The sequence below is a fragment of the Protopterus annectens genome, chromosome 12.part0, assembly GCF_019279795.1.
Source record: "Protopterus annectens isolate FY-2018-M chromosome 12.part0, PAN1.0, whole genome shotgun sequence".
Lineage (NCBI taxonomy): Eukaryota > Metazoa > Chordata > Ceratodontiformes > Protopteridae > Protopterus > Protopterus annectens.
In genome coordinates this window covers 399,940,967-399,965,060 of record NC_056746.1, presented here as the reverse complement: position 1 = coordinate 399,965,060, position 24,094 = coordinate 399,940,967, and the positions used below count along the sequence as shown (strand labels likewise).

General features: G+C 38.3%; 1 protein-coding gene across 1 annotated transcript in view; it reads left to right on the top strand.

Moving 5' to 3' along the window:
• Positions 1-24,094, top strand: part of DCUN1D3 (defective in cullin neddylation 1 domain containing 3) — a 367,750-nt gene that overhangs the window by 248,054 nt on the left and 95,602 nt on the right. The window contains exon 2 of the mRNA XM_044089501.1: positions 11,508-12,028. Coding sequence (XP_043945436.1) covers positions 11,604-12,028 — 425 coding nt within the window. The 5' untranslated portion in view covers positions 11,508-11,603. The remainder of the gene's footprint in view (positions 1-11,507; positions 12,029-24,094) is intronic.

Genomic DNA, 24,094 nt, shown 5'->3' with positions numbered 1-24,094 from the left:
TGGAGAAGCCTTTCAGCATATGCCTTCCCTCCTCTTCCTCTACTACCTCGGGTATTACTGAAGATAAAACAAGACAAGCCCAAGTTCCTCATCTTGATTGCTCTAAATTGGCCTCGACAGTTTTGGTATCCAACTTTAAAGCACCTGTTCTTGGGGCCTCCTTGGATTCTCCCTCTGAACCCTTCGCTTTTGTCCCAGCATCAGGGTCAGTTACTACATTCCAACCTCAAGACCCTTTGCCTGGCAGCTTGGCTCTTCAAAGGAATTTGATTTCCTCTAGTCTTCACAAACAAGTTTTGGATGTTCTTTTGGAAGCTAGACGGCCTAGCACTAGGAAATCCTATGCCTCTAAATGGAAGAGGTTTTGTATTTGGATGCAGGACCGAGGCTCGGATCCTCTGGTACCTGATCTCTCTTCTATTTTGCTTTACCTTTCGGAACTTTTATCTAAAGGACTTTCTTATTCTTCCATTAAGATTCATGCTTCTGCTATTTCTGCGCATTTCAGTTATGATCCTCCTGTTTTTTCTCATCCTTTGGTGAAGCAATTCTTGAGAGGGGCTAAAAATTTGCGGCCTCCCAGGACCCCTCCTGTCCCTGCCTGGGATCTTAGTTATGTTTTAGAAAAACTTACTTTGCCTCCTTTTGAGCCTGCTGCATCTTCAGATATTAAGTTTTTATCTTGGAAAACTGTTCTTTTATTAGCATTGACCTCTGCCAGAAGGGTCTCAGAGTTGCAAGCTCTCATGGCTGTGGAACCATACCTTATTTTCCATCAGGACAGAGTATCCTTGAGGACCAATCCTACTTTCATGCCTAAGGTGATTTCGAAAGTGGCTTTAAATCAGACAATTCACCTTCCTACTTTCTTTCCAAATCCTCAAAATAAAGGGGAAAGGATTTTGCATTCATTAGATGTGCACAGACAGTTACGATTTTACCTGGACAAGACTAAGGAGTTCAGAAAGTCTAATCAATTGTTTGTTTCTTTTGCCTCCAGTTCTCTTGGAAAACCTATTTCTAAACAAACTATTTCCAAATGGATTGCTTATGGAATCAGATTTTGTTACACTCATCATGGGAAACTGTTTCCAGGTACCATTAGAAGTCATTCTACTAGAGCAGCTGCCACTTCTACAGCTTTCCTCTGAGGAGTCCCTACCAAGGATATCTTGGAAGCTGCCACTTGGAGTTCTGTGCATACTTTTTCCAAGCACTACAATCTCCCCCTGTTTTCTAAGACCAGGGCAGGCTTTGCCTCTGCTGTCTTGCAGGGTATTCTTGCCTGCCCTTCTTCTATCTAAAGCCTCCTCCCTTTTACACTGCTTTGGGATTCCACCCTACAGTTATGACTGCAACAGTGAAACACGAAGAACATAGTACAGTTGTGTACACCTACCATAAATGTAGATGTTCGAGTGTCTTCACTGTTGCAGTCGGGTTTCCTCCCTCCTATCCCTCTTTTTCTCCCTTTTCCTTTTTGTGGTGTATTTGTGTTTCCTTGTTGGATTCATTTTTGTTTTGTTGGGGACTTCTGACATCTAGGGCAAGAAAGGCTGGAGAAGCTGGCGTCGGCTGAGGGCTATGTACCAAAGCGTACTGACGTCAGGGTACTAGCTTGTACAGCCGACGCCGGACCCAGACTTTGGGATTCTGGCCGACCTCGGGCTGCCTGCCGGCAGGAGCACCCTACAGTTATGACTGCAACAGTGAAGACACTCGAACATCTACATTTATGGTAGGTGTACACAACTGTACTTTTCAGTGTTTTCATTAAAACAAAGTCTTGAAAAATGTGACAGGTTCAAATGGAGATGACAGGAAACTGTATAAAAAATCAGCCTTCCAAACATTAGTGTGTGCATGCAACACAGAGTCTGAAATACACATTCAAAAAAGCTGTGGTGTATAATAGGTGGGAACAATAACTTATCATTGTGGCTATGCTATCTGTATTATCTTGGAACATAAATTGCTTTACAGGTATAGGCAAAAAGGTAAACGTATTGAATTAAGAAATGAAATGCAGAGTGCAGATAGCAATGCTACAGGAAACGCATTTGAAAGAAAAAAGCATGTGAATTTGATAAAGGATTTTAGGATGGATACTCAGTAGTAAAACAGGGACAAAGGATGGATACTCAGTAGTAAAACGGGGACAAAGGAAAAGGGAAGTAATTATATCAATTGCTAGAGGAGTTCCAGTATTGATTGAAGATGTAAAAAGGTAAAGGTAGATTTGTAGTAGTAAGGGGCTGTTGTCAAGAGAGGAGGATTGCTCTGGCATCAATTTATATTTCACCAAAAACTGCTGTTATGAAGCTTAAGAAAATTTAGGGAGAAATCCGCTCGTTAAGGAACATTGTTTATATATAGATGGGGACTGGAACTTGAGTTGCAACAGTGAGCAAGCATCTGGGGGACATAGAAGGGAAAATATAACTACTACATTTCTGAAGAACTATTGAAAATATTTGGTATGGGTACGATAGCTGGGCTAGACTAGATATACATTATATTTCACAGAAACCTGTGCATTTGACTAAAAGCATCGACACACATTTAGTAACTATTTCACATCATGCACCAGTAAAACCCAAGGTAAAATGTAGGGTACTGAACTATAAAATGAATCGCTGGTGCTTTTCTACTTAACTATTAAAAACAGAGGAATTTAATGAATGGGTCGTAGGCATTATTCGAGAGTTATTCAGGAAGATAGACATTTCTTCAAAAGTTATAGATAGTGGGATAAAATGAAAATAGAGTTTAAAAATGGGGTAGAATAAGAAAAAGAGATAGTTAAGAAGTAACCAGAATTATTTAGAGTGGCTGACAAAGGTAAAAGTACTTCAGAATAAAAGGAATCTCAGAACAAGAAGATGCGCAACTGCAGAGTGCTAAAGAGAAAATAAGGGAGTGTATGCAGGAGTTTAGAAAGATTGCTGTTTAAAAAAAATATATATTTTTTTAATCCAGAGCACAAAAATTTTTAGCTGAATGACTTGAGCAACAGAAAGTGGAAAGGGTTGTTGCCAAACTTATGGAGCCTATAACAAGTAAAATAACCAGAGATCCTGTAGAGATATTAGAGATAGCAGAAAGCTTATACAAATTTGTATAAAGCAGAGACATTTTGAAGTTTAATAAAGAGTACAAATGCAAACATTTATAGAAGACTTAAATATGCCAAGGCTCAACAGTTAAGATGGGAGGAAATAAGATGATGTATAGTCAGTCTGCACGAAAGTCTGCAGGACCAGATGTTATCTCTGTGGATGTTAAAGTGATTGAGATCTTGAAGAGTTTAACAGTGTTTTAAAAGGAGGGAAAGTGGAAACCTCTTGGAAGAAAGCTTTGGTGGTTGTACAGTATCGCCTAAAGGCAGTAAAAATCCCATCAGACCCAGCTTCATGTAGACCCATTTCAGTATTAAACCATGTTTATAAAGTGTTTGCCTATACTAGCTATACGAATGGCAAAGGTGTTGCCAAAATTGATAAATATGAATCAGTGTGGTTTTGTGGAAGGGAGGCCAACATTTCACAACATTAATAGAACAGTGATGATCCAGAGGGAAGTGGGATGTAAGAAAATATGTTGGTAAGTCTTGATGCAGAGAATGCATTCAAGAGTAAGCTGGGATTTTGAATAGGGCAAGTATTTGCATTCCCTGTTAATATAATAAGGTTAATTATGAGGGCATACGAAGGGCCAGAGGCAGGAATTAATGTAGGAGGGTTCCTCTCAGATAAGTTGTTTCTAGAAAATAAGGGACTTTGAAATTTAAGGATTTAATTGGTGAGGTAATCAAGAAAACCTGGCTTTATTTACAGATGATATTGTGTACTTGATTAGTCTAGAAAAGACATCTCTGTATTGTGGAACATTTTGAGACGGTTTCAAGTCTTTTCTGGACTTAAAATTAATGAAGGTGAAACAAAAGCTGTAGCCATAAATGATGTACTCTTATGTGAATTGGTTCATCATTACCTATATTTATGCAGACGCAGTTAAGTATTTAGGAGCATGGATAAAAAAGGCTTCTGCTGTGGCAGCTAAGGGTATGTGTGAAGGAACTAAACAAAAGATGATACAAAAACGGAGAAAGTGGAAGCCCTTGTTTATATGGATAGCAAGATACAAGCAGTGAAAATGTTCTAGTCCCTTTAGTTTTATATACAGGTCAGGCATAAAACTAAAGAGTTGACAAAATTTATCTGGGAGAAGAAAGAGGGCAAGTGTTTAGTGGAATAAATAGATCCTTCTAATAGAGCAAGGTGTTCTAGGATTATCTTACCATTCCCCACTCGGGGAATCATAGAAAAGCTCACTAAGCTAGGCATCAACCCCTATATCACTAGGTGGGTTGCAAACTGACTCACAGAACCCACAGTGTGAAAGTAGCCGACTCCAAGTCAGACTATCGACCAGTCACGAATGGAGTCCTGCAGGGGTTCGGTCCTGGGTCATCTCCTGTTTGGTATCTACTTTTCTGAAGTTCAGGCCAACATGATGGGACTCTGGCTAACAAAGTTTGCAGACAATTGCAAGTTGGCAGCTCTTAACTCCCCAAGTGATGTTGACATCCTACAGAAAGGCCTCACCGATACCGACTGGTGTCAGAACCATGGTCATAAGCTCGTCGTCCTCTCCTTTGGTAAAAACCTGGGTCCCATGAATTACCACATAGATGGTAGTCCACTGAACACGAAAGGCGTTATAAGAGATCTGGGAACACAAGTTGACAGCACCCTCTCTTGACCACCACATTGCCACTGTGGTCAGAAAGTCATTCTGTGTGGCACATCTCATTACTAAGGGTTTTTCATCCAGGAAGAAAGAGGTCATTGTCTCCCTGTACTCTTACCTCATTAGGTCAGTCATCAAGTATAATGCCCCATTTGGCATGTACCTCACTAGACACCTGCAAAAACTGGAGAGGCTGCAGACGTACCTCACAAAGTGGATCCTTGGCCTTAAACACTTGTCCTATATGGACAGACAAAAAAAACTCCAGCTAGTCTCTCTCTCCTATCGCCTGCATAGAGGCCATCTCTGTTTGACTTGCAAAGCCATGTCTGACCCAGCTCTGTTAGAAATGCTACATCTAAAGAAATCTCAATCCCTCCGCACCACATGCTCCAGAGACCTCAACCTCATTACCACAATCAGCAGAACATGCTGGAGGGACAGGTGAAGAGCCCAGAGACTGCCCATGCTATGGAATAGACTTCCCATACATGTCAAGCAGAGCACCTCACTGGCCCTCTTCAAGAGAAATCTTGATGAGTGGATGGGAAATAGAAAATTCACCCCAGGGATCATTCCAGTGGCTCTACTCGACAGAGGCACTGGGAACTAAGGTCGGGTGGCACGATGCCAGGGTAATCCTGTGGGCTAGGCTTGTAAAGTCTCCAGGGCCATTAGCCTAGTACACAACTATGAACCTGATATGAAGAGATATTTTAGAGCTACAGAAATAAGGCTCATACATAACACAAGCTGAATGTTATAATTCAAAGTGGAAAGGGATGATTAAGCAGGGGGAAATTCAATAAATAAGGAGAGTGTGGGATTTTAGAGGCAGACTCTTGGAGATTAACAACCATACACAATGTTATATTCAAAGTAGCAGAAACTGTTCTAAGAACTAAGCCAACGTGATAATGAAGAAAGATGTTGCCAATAGGGAAAACTGCAAGTAGGGGTACAGAGAATAGCCAGGCGGAGGCTGGAATTTAGGAGGGAAAACTGGCTAAGGAACCAAGGTATTAGGAGCAAATAACTAGAGAAACAAAGGTAATAGTATGGAATGAAGTCAAAAAGAAATTTGGACTGCAGTCTGGAGACTGCCTTCCCTACCAGGGATTGGTATCAGAATGTACACAAGGAGAAATGACTGGGAGAATCCTAAGTGAAAAGACCTGTTCTGGTACAGTTTTTAGTTGAATCTAGAGCAGAAGCTGTCTGTTAAAAAAGGGATAGTAATTAGGATATGTAAAATATTGCATGATAAGTATAACAATCTCTCAGAGGTGGTTAAAGATTGGAGTGAAAAGATAGGCAGTTTACAATGGAACAATGGGGGGGGGCATCTGTATTGCTCACAAGTATGAAACAAAGTCTAGAATGTTTAGGATTTTTGTTTGGGAGTGTTTGCAGAGGTATTTTAATACCACAAGCAGACACCAAAAAAAATTTCCTTGTAGATAGCAAATGCTGGCAGTGTGATAAGGAAGAAAGAGGTAACTGGGAACATAAGTTTTGGGAGTGTAATGATTTGGCAGCTTTTAAAACCTCCCTGCAGAGTACTCTGTCAGAAATATTGGGTGAGCAAATGGGTGTAACTAAGGAAATAATTCTTTTGAGCTGGGACACAGAACCTGAATTGCCCAGGTGTAGTAAGGCCCTGTTAAATTTAATTCTGGTAGTTGCCAAAAAAGCAATTTCTAGAAAATGGAAGTCAAAGCCTAAACCACAACAGTATTTGAAGTATTAAATACTGCTAGAGATAAAAGAACTGGAAGTGGGATCTTTAGAAAAGAGAAGAGGAAATAACATAGAAATAAATGGAAACTGGGAACAATACATGCAGATTAATATTCAGGAGTAGGGGTGAGGTTTTGAACACTTTATGCAACGCTGGACTGAGGATGGTTATAAAAAGGAGCCTGTGCACCGCATAATGTATACAGCTCGAAACACGTTACTATGGTTTTATATTATTGTATGTTTGCCTATGTCTGAAGTGATAATTTTATAAAGTTGTAAAAAAAAAAAAAAAAACTCCCCCAATCCAGTCCAACTGTTTTGATAGTTTGTTTCTGCCCCCTCACCTATTTGCAAATCTTGAATCTGTGATGCCCCCAGAGCACATTTTGTAACTCGGTCTATTTCTGTCATAGTTGTCCGGCTTTCATCCAAGTCAGTTATTTTTCTTCCTTCACTTGGTGTACACACACCTCATGTTTCATGTCTGTGGGATTATTTTGCTCCTGTCTCCAACTGCAGCAAGCATTTTTCTCCATAGTCTTGATTTGGTCGCATTTTGTCACAAGCCTTTGTGATCAGAAGTTAATCTCGCATCACAATATCTGTTTATTTTTCTATGTTTACTAGTGTGTGTTTTTATTTAGCCTGGTACTGGCTATTCCACAGTTATTTCTTGTAATTGTATTTGTTATCAACCCCATGTCAGCAAAAAAAGTAAAGGAAAACACAATCCTTTTTTAATAGTCTTCAAATTAAGCCTGGTCTTATCTTCAAAAAAAGTTACCAAAATCCAGGCCATCTTTTTTTGGAGAAGGTTCCCCTGCACCCTAGTAGCCAGGAATGTGGAATTAGAACTTGTCTGATTTGAAGACTGCTGGAACAGGACACAGTTTTGAGCTGTTTTTCTGTTTAATTGGTTAACGTGTTTAAATCAGTTTGTTCGTTTTCTATTGTTATATATAAAAAACTGCACTTTATTCATCTGCTTTTACTGTATTTGTGTTTCTTCCTACTTTATTACTAGGGGCATTGACTACAACTCTGATCTGCGATATATAACAAGAAGTATCCTTTTCTGTGCATTTAAAGTGTTTTTTTGATTGTATCTGCTTTATTTTCTGAAAAAAAAAATTTACTTGTTTCCTGCCTTTCTAAGCTAGTTGTTGTTGTATCTTTCAGCTTTTCCCAGTTAGGGGTCGCTACAGCAGAACTCCGGTCCGCTAATGATTGGCAGTAGATTTTTACGCACCAAGTTGCTAGCCCTGACGTACAGCCTTCAACGAAGGTACGCCCATTCACGCATGTCTCCACACAGAAGACGCTTTAGCTGAGAATCGAACAGGACAACGTCTTATTGTGAGGCGACAACCCTACCGCAGCACCACCACTGCGGTCAGTCCAGTTTTCAGGTTAGTGTTGAATTCAGGGCTGTGTTACAAATCTCTGTATTTGCCCATACCTTACTTGGATAGAAGGAAGATTATCTTTTCACCTGTGAGAGAGGGGAGCTTTGAGCTGCCTATCTGTCTCTGGAGGAGTGGTTTCAGCCCAGAAATTAGTAGTTTATTGGCCATTTTGGACTAATTTCTATCTCTTTCATTTCCCTGCTGTAAATACCGCATTTGCCCGGTTTTGCACGCCGGGCACAGCTGGTTAGCTAGGGTAAAACTATTCCCGGCTCCACAAAGTCTCTTCAATTTTTCCCTTGGAACTAGACAAACTTTCATCTTAAGCACTTAAGCCATTCATTTCTCAGCCCAGCACTTGCTCAAAACTTATCACAAGCACTTACAAACCCTAGCACTAGACCCTCCTGTACTGTACAGAAGGACAAGGCTCTCTATTCGACCTTACCAGCCATCCAGTAAAACAGTTCACTGTACCTATCCAGGCATGTCCAAAGGTGTGCTGTCCAGTCCAACTGGTGAATCTGGGCATTTTGAGGCAATGTTACAACTGCCTCATGTACACAGACAACCCTCTCCTCCTACCACCAAACACTAATACATGCGAGAGATGCAGTTATACAGCCAAACTGGAGGCTAAGCTCTCTCAACCTAAGACTGGATCAGACAGTCAAGAGGAGAAGGGAAATACTTGCATCACACCACCAATCTCACATAGACCCATTAAACCAGCACCGGCAAAAAACATACTCAGAGGCTCTAAATAAAAATCTACAAAACCAACAGAGACCTCCAAAGCAAACATCCAAGCAACCTCCACCCCCAACACAAACCATGAAACACATACTTCACAAAACCAATGTGCCATGCAATCACAGCCCTTAAGGCAAAATAACATACCCAACATACTAGTAATAGGTGACTCTATAGTCAGGCACACTAATGTCCCACTCACTAGGCTGAATAAGGAGAAGGTTACTGTTAGCTGCCTGTCGAGTGCCAGGACCCGCCACATAACACAAGCACTCCGGTCACTCCAGAACAAGTACAAATATGACTCTATCATTGTCCATATTGGTCTGAATAACCCTTGGCCGGCCCGAATAGCAGAGACTTAGTATTTCTGCTTTGATTGCTTTCACTTGGACTGACGTCAGGTCGTCGGTAGTATAAAGTAAGGCAGCCAACACCATTACATCAGTTTTTCTTGCCCTAACTTGTCAGGAGCCCCCAAGTAGGAGGCCAGGCTCTGGTGGAAGAAACCCCACCAGTGGAAAAATACCAATGTGTCCTTTGTATGGAAAGGTAAACAATAAGGAATAATGGTAATGAAAGGAGAAAGAGAAGAAAGGGGGGGATGGAGGGAGGGAAACCAGGACTGCAACAGTGAATACACTCAAACATCTACATTTATGGTAAGTGTACACAACTGTACTGTGTTCTTCGTGTTTCACAGTTGCAGTCATCACATTTGGGTTGATTCCCAAAGCTGAGGAAATGGGTGGAGGCAGTCAAGGAAACTAGACTCGCTCATTGGCCATTAATGCTTGCCTACCCTTGGAGCCCCCTCTTATGTCTAGGACAGAGGTTTAATTTTTCCTAAGGGGAGTTGTACACCTTAAACCCCAATAGAAACCTGTTGCATCTCCTTTGGAATTTATTTTGGAAAAACTAACTTTACTTCCTTTTAAGTCAGCTGCTTCAGCTACTTTAAAATTATGCACTTGGAAAACAATGCTCCTCTTGGCCTTGACTTCAGCCCACAGGGTCTCAGAACTACAGGCTCTCAATGGCCATTCCTTCCTTCATCTTCCACAAACATAGGGTAGGCCTCGGGGCCAATCTATCCTTCATGCCAAAAGTGGTTAGTGAACTTATGCTCAGCCAAGCAAGCACTCTGCGTACCTTTTATCCCAGTTCCCAGAGTAAGGGGGAAAGAGTACTTCGCTCTTTAGACATTCACAGATAGCTGAGGTTTTACTTGGATGAAACAAAGGATATCTGAAAAATAGATCAGCTGTTTGTCTCCTTCATGGAATCCAGATTAGGACAACCTGTATCTCTGCAGGCTAAACACCTTTGAGTATCCTCCAAACAGTCTGTTGCCTCCTGGATCTTAGAGGCGGTTTCCTTCTGCTATTCTCACCATGGAGAGACTCTACCCTACTTCCCAAAACCTCACTCCACTCAAGCAGCATCTTCAGGTGCTTTCTACAAAGGTGTAGACACCAGGTCCACTTTAGAAACAATGACCTGGTTTTCTGTTCTCATCTTCACAAAACGCTACAAGTTAGGTGCTTTCTCAAGGTCCAGGGCAGTGTTTGTCATAACTATTCTGTCTGGCCTCCTGGAACCCTCCTCTACTTGTTCATTTTAACCTACTACCCAGTTTCTGTACAGCTCTGGGAATCACCCATCTCTTATGCAGCAGTGACTCAGTCAGGACATAGTACATTTGTGTAAGAACTTAGCATAGCAGTAGATGTCTACCGATCACTGTACCAGTATTCCTTCCCTCCCACCTATCCCCCTTCTCTTTACTTCTTTTCCTCTCATTGGTGCTGACACTCTGCCTTTCATACACACATAGACACATGCAAGCACATTCAATATCACAACATCTTACTTTTTGAGAGGAAGCTTGCTTACCTTATTCAACCTAAGCCCCTCTTTGCTGACCTTTCTCCTTCCTTGGTTGTCTTTGGGCTCATGCTGGCTTGGAGGTAGTCTTATAATCTCGTATGTATGTCTGCTTTTGTACCCCGATGCCTATGAGACAAGGTCATTGCCCAAGATGTACGTTGTATGAAGGTAAAGCTTTGGTACTGTGGCCATACATCAGCGAGCTACAATCCATCTGTTAAAAACACTGCAACAGTGATCAATAGGATATTTACTGTTACATTAAGTTGTTAGACAACAGTACTTTCTGCACCCCCTTCTTTTGGTATATTTAGTAGCCTTATTCGGGTCTATATTAGATTTTCGAAAATTTTGTAGAGCGAATCACTATAGGTCGACACCTAGTGATCTATGAAATCGAAAATCTAAAAAAAAATTTCAAACACAGAAGCATAAAGTAAAGGGTGTAGGCAGGGGAGCAAGTCCCCCTGCACCCCGCACACCCCCGCTACTTACGTACACCAACTCTGAGATCCCGCTACAATGTAGGAAACTGAAATCCTCCGTTTCCACACTGTATTGCACTGAAGTGCGATCTCTGAGCTTGTATATTTAAGTAGCGGGGGGTGTGGGGGGTGCAGGGGGGCTTGCCCCCCTGCCTACACCCTTTACTTTGTGTGTTTTTATTTATTTATTTTAGATTTTAGATTATTTCGTAGATCGATCACTAGGTGTCGCCCTATAGTGATTCGCTGTATGAAATTTTCGAAAATCTAATATAGGCCCGCCTTATTCAGTCCTTCTGAGCTAGTTCAGTGTACTGAAAACTGTAGTCAGAGGATAGTGTTTTTTTAATGTTGGTGAAGGTAAACTGTTCTATTAATAGTTGTCTTTTAGTCATTTTAATTGCTTTTTTGCTGACTCACTTTCTGAAATCAGGTTGCAAAATTGATTTATTGATGTGTTGTGTTTGTTTTTAAACAGTACTGTCTCGTGGAATGTTGAGGTATGCAGAGCAAGAGCAGCTTAGAAGGGTGTGCTGCTGGAAAGCAAATCTTCTGAAGCTGGGCTTCATGCAACATGGGCCAGTGTGTCAACAAATGCAAAAAACCTTCCTCCACATTAGGCAGCAAAAACGGAGACCGGGAATTTAACAGCAGACCACAAAGCAAAAGGAACTCTAGCTATAAGGACGACTTCAACTGTGGCAGAGCTTCTGATGTTTTTATTAATGGTAGAAAGGAAATGGACTCAGCATTAGAACAAGCCTTGCTTCAAGAGCCATGTGGTGATAGTAGAAAAAATGAACTTGGATGTAATGGAGGCGAAGCATCATTACAAAGGATAGAACAACTGTTTAAGCATTACAAGGATGAATGTGATGATGCCATACTTGAAGATGGGATGGAGAAATTTTGTAATGATCTTCAGGTGGATCCAACAGAATTCAAAGTGTTGGTCTTAGCGTGGAAATTTCAGGCAGCTACCATGTGCAAGTTCACAAGGTAAGTGGTGATAAACTCTATTTTGAATAATTGTGTAGTAATGCAGTAATTGTTCGTGAGTTAAGGCTGTCTGTTTTCTAAGAGTGCCATGGTGCACTTTTATAGAGGTAAGAAACCTTGAAACTTTTGTATTGATATTGGCGGTCCTTAATGAGTGAGCAAACTTCATCATGTTAGTCCCACTGTTTAGTATGATTGCAGTTGCTTTTGTATAGTATAGTTTAAACGGGAGTTCAAGATGGCCGCTGTTCTGTGAGCAGTGCTAGCACCTAGCTCTCTGAAATACCATGGATTAAAATAAACCCAGAAGGCACCATGGAATAAAAAACCCAATAATAAGACTGAACATCTACTCCAGATAACAAACAGCAATCAAAGGAAGAAAAAATAGCAACAGATTCCTTTTAAAACCTACAGGATTATCGAAGATCTCAGAAACCACTGAAGCTGTGTGGTACTGAGGCCCTGCACTCGTATACAAAGTCTGAAAAAGCACCAATCAGCAGTTTGCCAAAAGAAGAAAATAATATGGACACTTAACAACTGAGACCAAATTCCCGGTACTGGCCTCACCAGATAAAGATACAACTCCAAAAAGACTAAGGACAAATAAACAGACAATACTAAATCTACAGGTGAAACCAAAGCAGACCAGCCAGCTAACCTGGAAGACATTAAAACTGCTTTACTACCTATTCAGCAAGCAATGCAGGAACTATCTTTACAATTTCAAACATTTGGGCATTCATTTAACCGAATACTAACTAGAATGGAAAAATCTGAGGCAAAAATATTAGGAAATTAAGTAAAATTAGACTGTTGCTCAAAGAACTGATTCCCATGACAAAGATCTGCAAAGTTTGCAAACTAAAATAACAGACCTTGAGGCAAGATCATGAAGAAACATTATTATCAGAGGAATCCCTGAAACTGTCACACAATAATCTAATACCAACTCTCAAACTCCTAATAAAATCCCTGCTGGATGACCCTGAAGAAACACAACAAGTGATAATAGAGCCCACAGAGCTCTGAGAGAGAAAAAAAATCAACACTGAGACCAAGACCTGTCTGTGTTAAAATATTAAACTACCAAGCTGTGAATAAAATCCTACTTGAAGCCAAGAAGAAATGTACACTCACCTGGAATATTAATAAAAATTCCTTTGCTCAGGACCTTCCCATCCAGATAAAGCAAGCAAGGCAACTTCTGTTTCCATATTGCAGGTTTCTGATAGAAAAGAAAATCGTATTCCAGATGAAATATCCAAATCAACTAATTTTCAATGTTAAAGATGTTAAGTACATGGTCGCTAACCCCAAAGAGGCAAAAGAGACATTCCTATCTGTTTTAAGCAGATTCCACCTCCAGAAACAAAATAAAACAAGAAAAAAAATTGTGGGCATCCCTTGAGTGAAAAACGGACCGAATCGCGACCATTTTAGATGAGAATCAACCCTGAGAGCTTCCCCTTACTTCCTAGGCCCTTAAATCAATGAAGGGAGCCATGAGGAACACAGGAAAGGGAAAATAATGGATAGGAACCAAAAAGCAACTGCCATTTCCAATGCATGATTTATAGGAAGGAACCACCTCCTGGGACTCTGGTATACATAATCATCCCCCCTTTGATCTCAAGGACTCCACTACAAACTAAAAATGACCTGAAATGAAGATACAGCAAGTTTAAGAAGTTAACCTTGCTATAAACACCCATAAATTGATCTAAACCAGCTTATAAGTTAAACCAGACTGAAAGATGACCAGAAAACCTGCAAAGCAAGAATCTGAAGAATTTAAGGTATGGTTTTATCAAAACAATAGTAAAGACTTTGAATCTCTTATTAAGACTTATAAACAATCCAGCCTTTATTACTACGTGAGAGACTGTCAGAACCAGCCTATCTTAAAGCTGTATGACAGAAATAATGTTTAATTTGAATAAAGATAAGTAAAGTGTAAAAGCATTTTAGAAAAGGAAAAAATACAAGAACACACAAATATAAACTGACTGCAGAAAACATAAACATAACCTAAATATGTAGGCTTTGGCAGAATATATACCTGGCTAAGCCTGAAAACATTTTTTTTTTCTCTTCCCCTCATTTTCCTACTTCTGATTATAGGTGCCAATAACGTTTTTTTCCTGGAATCTGCTACAGATTGGCACAGAAGTCTGTACAGGCACCAAAGTAGGGGAGAAAACTGTTTAAAGGAGAGGGGAAGGAAAGAGAAGAATAACAAAAAGAAAAATGTAAACAAGACAAGTCTGGCTTAAAATCTGTGCTACATCGTTGTATGTCATGATATAGTTAATTGAGGATTTGATTACTAACCGGTTTAAAAATGCATTATTAGAAGGAATAAGGGTACTTGCGTATTATCGCAACCACATTTTTGCAATATTAACGGTTGCTTCCTAATGTTTACATCTAAATGTTAATGGTGTCAGTGTCAGACAATGGGTTTCCTTGCACAATGAAGGTTGTTTTGGGCAGGGTTATCATTAAAAATTTATAAAGTTAATGTTGCTGTTTCGATATGCACTTTGCCGCCAGCATGTCATGTAGCTGGCAGTAAAGTGCATACATGCTTCAACTGTCAGGGCTGCTGTCTTACTGTCTGCAATTGCTAACCACTTTCCCACACATAGAAAGGCACAGCCACAGGAATAATGGATTTACCTCACTTTTTTTTTTTAAACAGTTTGTTAACACATATTCAGGTCCAAATTAAAAACCTGCCACATTGTACAAATGTCAAGAAGAAGCGCTTCATCAGCCAGTAACATGTTTTCTGTACCGTTCTTACTATGTGTAATCAGGAACCCACAGTTGCCTATCAACATCATCAACCCTGACTTTTTACAAGCATTAGTATCCCTGATCTTTCACATCGCAATGGTTATTGTGCATACAGTATGTTTACATTTTTTTAAAGAAAGTATTACTTTCCAAAAAAACTCCTTCCTGTGTGTGCGTTTTCCTTGTTCGTGATGGTTCACATTTTCCATTCATCAGTAAGAGAGCATGGATAGCAATTCAAGCATGCATCTGTAATTCACGGCAAACCGGAAGAGGAATTTGGAAGGTTTTGCTTTTTCTGAAGGTAGTTCACAGGTTTTTTACCAGCAATGAGGAGTCTGAATAACATTTTACAGTGTTTCATGCGCTCGTCTGGATTCAATGATGCGAGATTCGCAACCGCTAAAATCTGGTTGTGATAATACGCAAGTACCAGAATAAGCTATATGCTAAAAAGGAACAAAAAGAAGCCAAAACACTGGTAAACCAAACAAAGAATACAAAAACCAGTGTAGGAAGTGCTGAACTCCAATAAATATCCAGAAAGTCCCAAAAAGCAGGTTCCAATAGATTTATTTAACTAAGGTAAAATCCAAATTCAACACGTTTTCGTCCACACTGTGACTTCTTCAGATGAATGAACATAATGTAATTGAGGTCTTTTATACTGAATAATTAATACAATCATTCAATTATCAATCATTGTTACGTTTCTAGATTTAAAGAAACAAAGCACAGAAATCCTGAATAGACATGAAAGTGTGTTTTCGAAATTGGTATATACAAATACAAAATAATAAAAAATATAAAGTTTTTTGGAAAAAGTTTACTAAAAACAATATCAAGTTAAAAAATTGTATATTATATAAACTTTGTAAATAAAAAAGCATAATATCTAACATATACGGTTTTCTAAAAATATATTTATATACAATGTGCCTTTAACTTTAATAAAGGCATGATAGAGGTGTATTCATTGAGACCTGGTTCCCTGTAAGACTCCAGCAATATTTGCCAATAAGTTTCTTGATATTCTAAACGGGTTTCCCATGGTCCACCCCTGTGGTCCTTGAACACTGTTTCTAAAACTAGAAACTGAAACTTAGCAGTAGGGCAGGTATTGAGATGTCTGTAGAGAGCATTTTTAGAATTTGCTTTTTGCATCTCATATACATGTTCATAAATTCTCCTTTTAAGGGTGCGTTCAGTTTTTCCCACATAGAATGCGGGACACACCAAACAGACAGCCAAATACACTACCCCCTGTGCATTGCAATTAGAAAACCTAGTAGATCTAATATATCTGTTTCTAGCTACTAGAAAAAATACATCACTGTGTAGGACATATTGACACTGATTACAAGAGCCACATCTATACGTGCCTGGCCTTTTGTTAGATTTATAACGTGATCTAACAAATTTTTCATATTTCTACCCCATTTAAAAACTATTCCCACATTCTTGTTTTTAAGTTTTTCCAAATCAGTAATTTCTCTGAAATTTTCCCATTCTTCCATAATAATGTTTCTAATACTTCCTGAATTAGCACTATATTCAGTAATAAAAGCCTTGTTGAAATCAGTTTTAGATTCAGTAGTATCATTAGTGCAACAAAGGCCTCTAGTACTCAGAATGGGTTTGTATTTTCCTGTTCTACTCAGTAAAACTTCTTCTCTAATGTGAGAAAGTAGTTCATATGGGTAACCCCTATCTGAAAACATTTGGATGAGTTTGTCACATTCTAAAGAGTAATCTGCATCGTCAGATGTCATACGGGACAATCTAACTAGTTGTCCCTTTACAATGCCCCTCTTTTGATGCAATGGATGACTACTATGGAAATGAATATAACTGTTGGTAAAAGTGGGCTTTCTGTATATATTGGATCTAAATTTACCCGTTTCAATATCAAGAGAAACATCAAGATATTCCACCCTTTTCTCCTGTATGTGATGGGTAAAGGTAAGAAACGAAGTAGTTGTAGCTAAATATTCCATAAAAGGATCAATAGCCTCCTCTGGGCCAGTCCAAAAAATGCAGATATCGTCCAGGAACCTGAAATAAGCATTCCAGTGTTCTTTGAAGACACTGTTGAAAACGAATTTCTTTTCCCACACTGATAGAATTATATCTGCATATGTGGGGGCACAATTGGCCCCCATAGCGACTCCTTTGGTCTGTTGGAAATATTCACCTGAAAAATATATAAAATTATTTTTCAAAACTAACTCCATAAGATGCAGTGTTAAAGCAATATCATTGGCATTGACATTAGGACACGTGGCTAAGGCTTCCTCCAGCCATGCAAGTCCAGTGTCATGCGGAATGACAGAGAATAAATCCACTACATCTATGGTCAAAAATTTTAGATTTGAAACTAATAGTTCGGGGGTAATGTTTTTCAGGAATTCCCAGGAATCTTTAAGTAAATGGCTGGCCCTGGGCCAAAGCTTTTTAAACTTCCAATCGAGAAATTTGGAAAGGGGTGAAATTTTAGAGCCCTGTGCTGCAACAATAGGCCTGAGGGGGGGATTTTGAATATCCTTATGTACCTTAGGTACCCCAAAAATAGATGGTACCCTTGGGTATGGATTATTCAAGAAAGTGTAAGTGCCAAAGTCAATAACATCTGAGTCTAGGAATTGCTTGAGAACTATGTTGATTTTCATATGTGCGATATTAATTTCATTGAGAGAAACAGTAGAATATCTGGAATCGTTATTCAATAGGGCTGACATTTTGCCATCATATAAGATCCTATCCATGATGACAGTGCCACCCCACTTATCCGGTTCCATAACCCTGATATTTGTATTGTATCCTAAGTCATATAACAAATTGCTTTCTGGGACAGTCAAATTAGCCTGATATCCACCTGTTTTGAAATAATTCCTAATTTTCATTTCCAGCCTAGTCTCCAAGTTTTTAAGCTGAGGATGTAAAGGTGGGTTGTATGTACTAGGCCTCTTGGGAATATTAGATGGCTCAAAATGATCTGTCCCTAACAAGTTTTCTAAATTAAGTTTTCTAATGAAAAGCTTTAATTCCATAATGACCTTGGTAATATTACTGTTTCTCCGGGGTATGTATTTAAACCCTTTAGTAAAAAGGTCAAAAAAGGTGTCCGTAATCTCTAAATTACTGTAATTGTAAATAGAATACCCGTCTCTGCTAAAAACATGTCCATGTTCATCATAGCATATCAATTGGGTTGTTATATTTCTTCTTGCCAAAATTGAGTTTGGTACTGATTCATGTTCCTGTATTGACCCCCCCCTCCCCCTCCCTCGGTAAGGGTGGTGAACTGGCGAAAAATGATCTTCATTATTAGAATTACGTTGATTACATATTCTCTCTGATCTCCTAGGCAAAGGATCGAAGTCACTGTTCTGTACTCTATCTTCTATAAATTCGTCTAGATCTACACCAGGTTCTGTATGAGTAACCACAGAAGAACGTTTATAAACCTGTCTGTTGTTTTTAGGAGGCATAGGATACTGACTTCCGTCCTGATATTCAATAATATCCCTATGTAATTTCTTATACTTCCTATTCAAAATATCATTGCATCTGTTGTCAACTTTTTTTCTAATATCATAATATTTCTGCTTGTTAGCACCAACATTAAATAAAATGTCGTTAACAATACACTGATGAAAAGACTCGATGTCATTATTTAACAATGCAATGTCTCTGTTATTTTGATGTATAATAGCCTGAACAATGTCCAGCCCGCATTTGTCAAAGGCACTAATCAGTTCAGAGTGAAATTCAGATCCAGCTACCACATTGTTTGGGTATTTATATACCCGTAAACCTTTGGGGACAATGCGCTTAGAAAAACATTCATTGAGGTACATGTTATCCAAAACCAAACCCTTGTACCTGTAAAGTGAAGTTTCCAGCGCTGCCATACTGTCCCCAAAGGTTCTATGATTGTCGATAACTTTAGAATTGTCATTACGAAAATCAAAAGATGGTGCTGCTTTGAACCAAGTATCAAAGCTGGATGGAGGCGTTTGTACGACCGGAGGATGTTCCGGTGAAAAGGAAGACTCACTCTGACCCGGACGTAGGGCTTGTGGTGTTCTGCGGAAATCTGTAGATCGCAATTCGTTGCCTCGGCTAGAAGTAGATGGCATTCCCTGAGCTGGAAAATTTCCAGCCCCAATATTAGAGTCAGATACATTGTCCGTGGCCCTAGGAACAATATTAGAACCAGCCAAAACCGTTTGAATTCCCTTACCCAAGGGAAGAAGTATATCAATCAGCTGACTGATATGACCAGTCAGCTTGCGCATTTCTCCTAGTTCGAACCGAACGGAAGAATCTTGGATATCGGCAGCTCTAGCTCCCTCCATGGAGGCTTCCATGCTGAAACAAGGAACAAAAAGAAGCCAAAACACTGGTAAACCAAACAAAGAATACAAAAACCAGTGTAGGAAGTGCTGAACTCCAATAAATATCCAGAAAGTCCCAAAAAGCAGGTTCCAATAGATTTATTTAACGAAGGTAAAATCCAAATTCAACACGTTTTCGTCCACACTGTGACTTCTTCAGATGAATGATATAATGTAATTGAGGTCTTTTATACTGAATAATTAATACAATCATTCAATTATCAATCATTGTTACGTTTCTAGATTTAAAGAAACAAAGCACAGAAATCCTGAATAGACGTGAATATTTTTTATTATTTTGTATTTGTATATACCAATTTCGAAACCACACTTTCATGTCTATTCAGGATTTCTGTGCTTTGTTTCTTTAAATCTAGAAACGTAACAATGATTGATAATTGAATGATTGTATTAATTATTCAGTATAAAAGACCTCAATTACATTATGTTCATTCATCTGAAGAAGTCACAGTGTGGACGAAAACGTGTTGAATTTGGATTTTACCTTCGTTAAATAAATCTATTGGAACCTGCTTTTTGGGACTTTCTGGATATTTATTGGAGTTAAGCACTTCCTACACTGGTTTTTGTATTCTATATGCTAAAAAGCTATAAGTTCTATGCTGTAACCATAATACTATAATTGTGTAATAGTTTAAAGGAAGAGAAATAGGGATATTCCATAGCAGTGTTTTTTAGGGTACTAGTTTAAGCTTTGTCCGTATTGTATATAGTAATGTAAGGGGGCTACCATGCTTTCAGCCTACACACAAAGAGAAAACACAACCAAAGATCAGAAGGAAACAAAGTATACATTAATTTCTGTGAACTAATAGAACACTCAGCAACACATCAATAACTCCAATTTAATGTTAAAAAGTTAAAAGGTAAGCGCTTTTGCGACCACACACTGTCGCTTCATCAGACAGAGTAGCAATGCATTGCAGTATATATAGGTGTGCTCACACCTTTGCACAATTAATTACTTAGATGACATTATGCTGTTAATTACTAATTCTAGCACATTTTTGAAATGTATACTATAGTTTATAGAATCTAAGGAAAACAATACAGCGTGTCTTCATAATTAAAATGCAAGTAAAATTAATGTTGAAGTCTCCTGGCTTTTAGGAAAGGTTTAATAGTAAAGGCACCATTCAGACCTTGGGTATCTGCATTTAGTAACAGTATCCATTTTTGATCTGCTGCCTCAGTTATATTCTATATATCTCTCCCTCTAGGATTCACATTTAGTGCCTGAATGACAAAAAACTTAAAATTGTGTGAAGAATCCTTATGTTTCACATGATTTGCAAGTGCACTGGTATCCTTTTTATTTTTAATGTCCCTGATATGTTCTAAAATTCTGTCTTTAAAAGGCCTGTTTGTTTTACCTACATAAAAAACGTGACATTTTGTGCAGAAGACAAAATAAACTAGATGCATGGTTCTACAGTCAACATAATAGTTCAAACTAATGGTGAAGTGTTTAAATGGATGTGTTTATGTTGCGTTCTAGTAGATATACTGACAAACAGAACAGTGTCTACATGAGAAAGTTCCTGTTCTTGCTGATTCATGGATTCTATTCACCTTAGGTTTGTTGCATAGACGTTGTCTCAAGGATTTGTTATTCCTAAATGTAAATGTGGGTGTGCCAGTTATAATATTACGAAGTTCTGGAATAACTCCTAAAATATTCCAGTTCTTTTTTAGAATGTTGCAATAATCATTAATATCACTTCTGTATTGCAACACTGTTCTGAAGTTATTGTTATGGATGTTCTCAGATTTATTCTGAGATTCAATAGATGTTGCTTTTCTAAAGTATGGTTGACATTTATCATTTGTGTCCAAGCCTCGTGTATAGTACTGTCAATGTCTTTTTCACAATAACCTCTCTCCATGAATTCTTGCTTGGTAATGTTAAGTGCCTCTTGTGCATCTGAATCATCATTGTGTAATCTTAAGACTCTATAAATCTGGCCTTTCAACATGTTTCGAGGAATATGCCTGGGGTGCATACTGCTCTTATGAAGAAGGGCATTCTTCCTTGTAGAGTTATACGTTAATTTCTCACTTTATTCCCCCATTTATTCCTGGTCCAGGAGTACAGTGGGTAGGCACAGGGAAGCGACGGGAATAAGTTAGATGCTTTCCAAAAACACACAACATCACATACAAAGACCATAAAACCAAATAAACATACAAGTCATGTAGAACAAACATACGTAACAAATAAATGTGGGAAATAGAGACGTGGAATATTAAAGGACTCCAAAATAAAGAAAAAAGAAAGCTATTTTTGCATCTTACCCTGAAAACCAAAGCCAATCTTATATTAATACAAGTAACGCTCTTAACTACAGAAAAATGGACAGAAATTGGGGGGGGAAATGGATAAGACAAATTATAGCAACAGGGGATAAAACAAACAGTGCTGGTGTTGCCATAATTAAAAATGTATTCCAGGACAAGATACTTGAGACAAAGGTGGACAAAGGGGGAAGATGGTGTTACATAACATTTACCAACCCAGGATTACCAAAACCTATAGTGGTGCTTAATCTGTATGCACCCTGTAGCAACCAACATCACTTTTTTATGTCACTTTACCCAATTATAAACCAACTTAAAGATCACTACCTAATAATTGGGGGTGACTGGAACACGTATCAAAACCCAGAAAAGGACAAATCTAACCCGATTAAATCACATAATAAACAAGCCATAATAGTTCTAAATTAACTTAAACAAGATTTTAAACTATATGACCCTTTTAAATATGGGAATAACGAGAATAAATCCGGGAAATTCACATTCTACTCGCAATGCCACAAAATGTGGTCAAGAATAGACTTCTTTTTAATCTCAGACATACTCATTAATATGGATCTAACAACAGTTATACACACTATATTTTCTCAAATCATTCCAAATTCACATTATCAACTGGGACAAAAACACTACATAGCAAATAGAGGTCATAACTGGTCATTGAATCCTGACCTGCTTATCAAAATAGATGTAATAAAAGAAGTTGAAGAAATATTAAAGACATCCCTTGCAAATATCTCCAGATCCCAAGTCCCAATAGACATAGAATGGGCTGCGGCCAAATCACAAATCAGAGGAATATTCATCAAAAAAGCAGCATATTCTAAAAAATACAACTAAGAGGAGTATACATTGAAAGGGAAAATAGAACAGCTTGAAAGAGAACTACTAAATAACCCTAATAGCCAAACTGAAGTTGATCTCCTAAAACTACAAAGAGGCCTGTATATGTTAGAAACCAGAAATCTGTCATTTTATGAGTTAAAAATGTTAGCTAATTACGCAGAGGAAGCCCAAATACCATCCAGAGCTTTGGCCAGAATCATCTCTCAACACAAAACCATCTCAAATATATCAGAAATAATTACAGGGACAAAAACTACACAAGAAATTAAAAAATTATCAAAGTATTCAAACAAATATTTTCTCGAATTTAACCTCTAATGAAGATGGCGTTTTCTTCAAAAACTAAAATTCCCTAAACTAGATTTAGATAAAAAAAAACTAACAGAACCAATTTCCATCAATGAGATAAGCACAACAATTAAACATTTAAAATCACATAAGGCCTTAGGACCGAATGGACTTGCGTCAGAATTTTATAAAACTTTCACCTCCCTAATTGCTAAACTACTACACTGTGTGCTGAACTATATAATAAATAACAGCATAAATGATATTCACTTCAGTGCCTTCAAAACTTTTCATATTAAAAGAACATGCAGACCCCAAAAACCCAGATCGTTATAGACCCATCTCCCTTTTAAATATAGATACAAAGATCCTTACCTCAATACTCACAAATAGATTAAAAAACCTGATAGAGAAAATCATTTTTCCAGAGCAATCTGGGTTCACACTGCAAAAACAGACCAGCGACAACACTAACATTGGATGCATTAATATCCCTTGCAAATCGGAGGAATATTAATATCTATGCAATGATCATAGATGCCCACAAGGCATTTGACAGGGTCAGCCTAGAATTTTTACTTCAAACATTACCTTATTTTGACATACCTATCATTTTCATTCTGATCATCCAAATTCTCTATAGCAACCGTGTACACATCCCTATATGTAAGTAAAACGTGGTCAAATATAGAATTATGATAAAGTAACAAGACAAGGATGTCGGTTATCACCCTTTCTATTCAACCTATACCTTGAACCCCTGTTTCTTTATATTAAACAAAAACACATACCATAACCCCCCTTCAACACATAACATAAAAGTACATCTCATATACTTCACTACACCAAACTCAGACGTAACCAAAATAATAACTGCAATTGAACAATTTTCAATCATGTCTAACTACAAACTAAACCTCAAAACTAATATCTTCCCCTTAAGTCCACCCAAACTTATCTAATTAATACCACTAATAGATACAATAAAAATTAAAGAAGAAACCAAATATCTGGGAATTACTTTCTTCCGGAGCAAAGCAGAATTCTACCAGCATAACATAACTCTTAAATGGCAAAGCGTAATGCAAGACTGTAAAAGGTGGAATAACCTTAAGCTACCATTTCTGGGCAAAGTATCAATAATCAAAATGAACATTTCACCTAGAATAACATCTATATTCATGACATCACAGATAACTATACATAACATTTTCAAACAAATTCATACCTTCCTAGCAAAATTCATATGGGAACCCTAAAAAAACACTCTCATATCGGAAACTAACACTTCCGAAGAGCAAACGTGGTCTGAACCTGCCAGATTTTAAAACTTACTACTCTATTATCAACACTAACAGAATATTGAGAATAGCAGAACATAACCCGACAA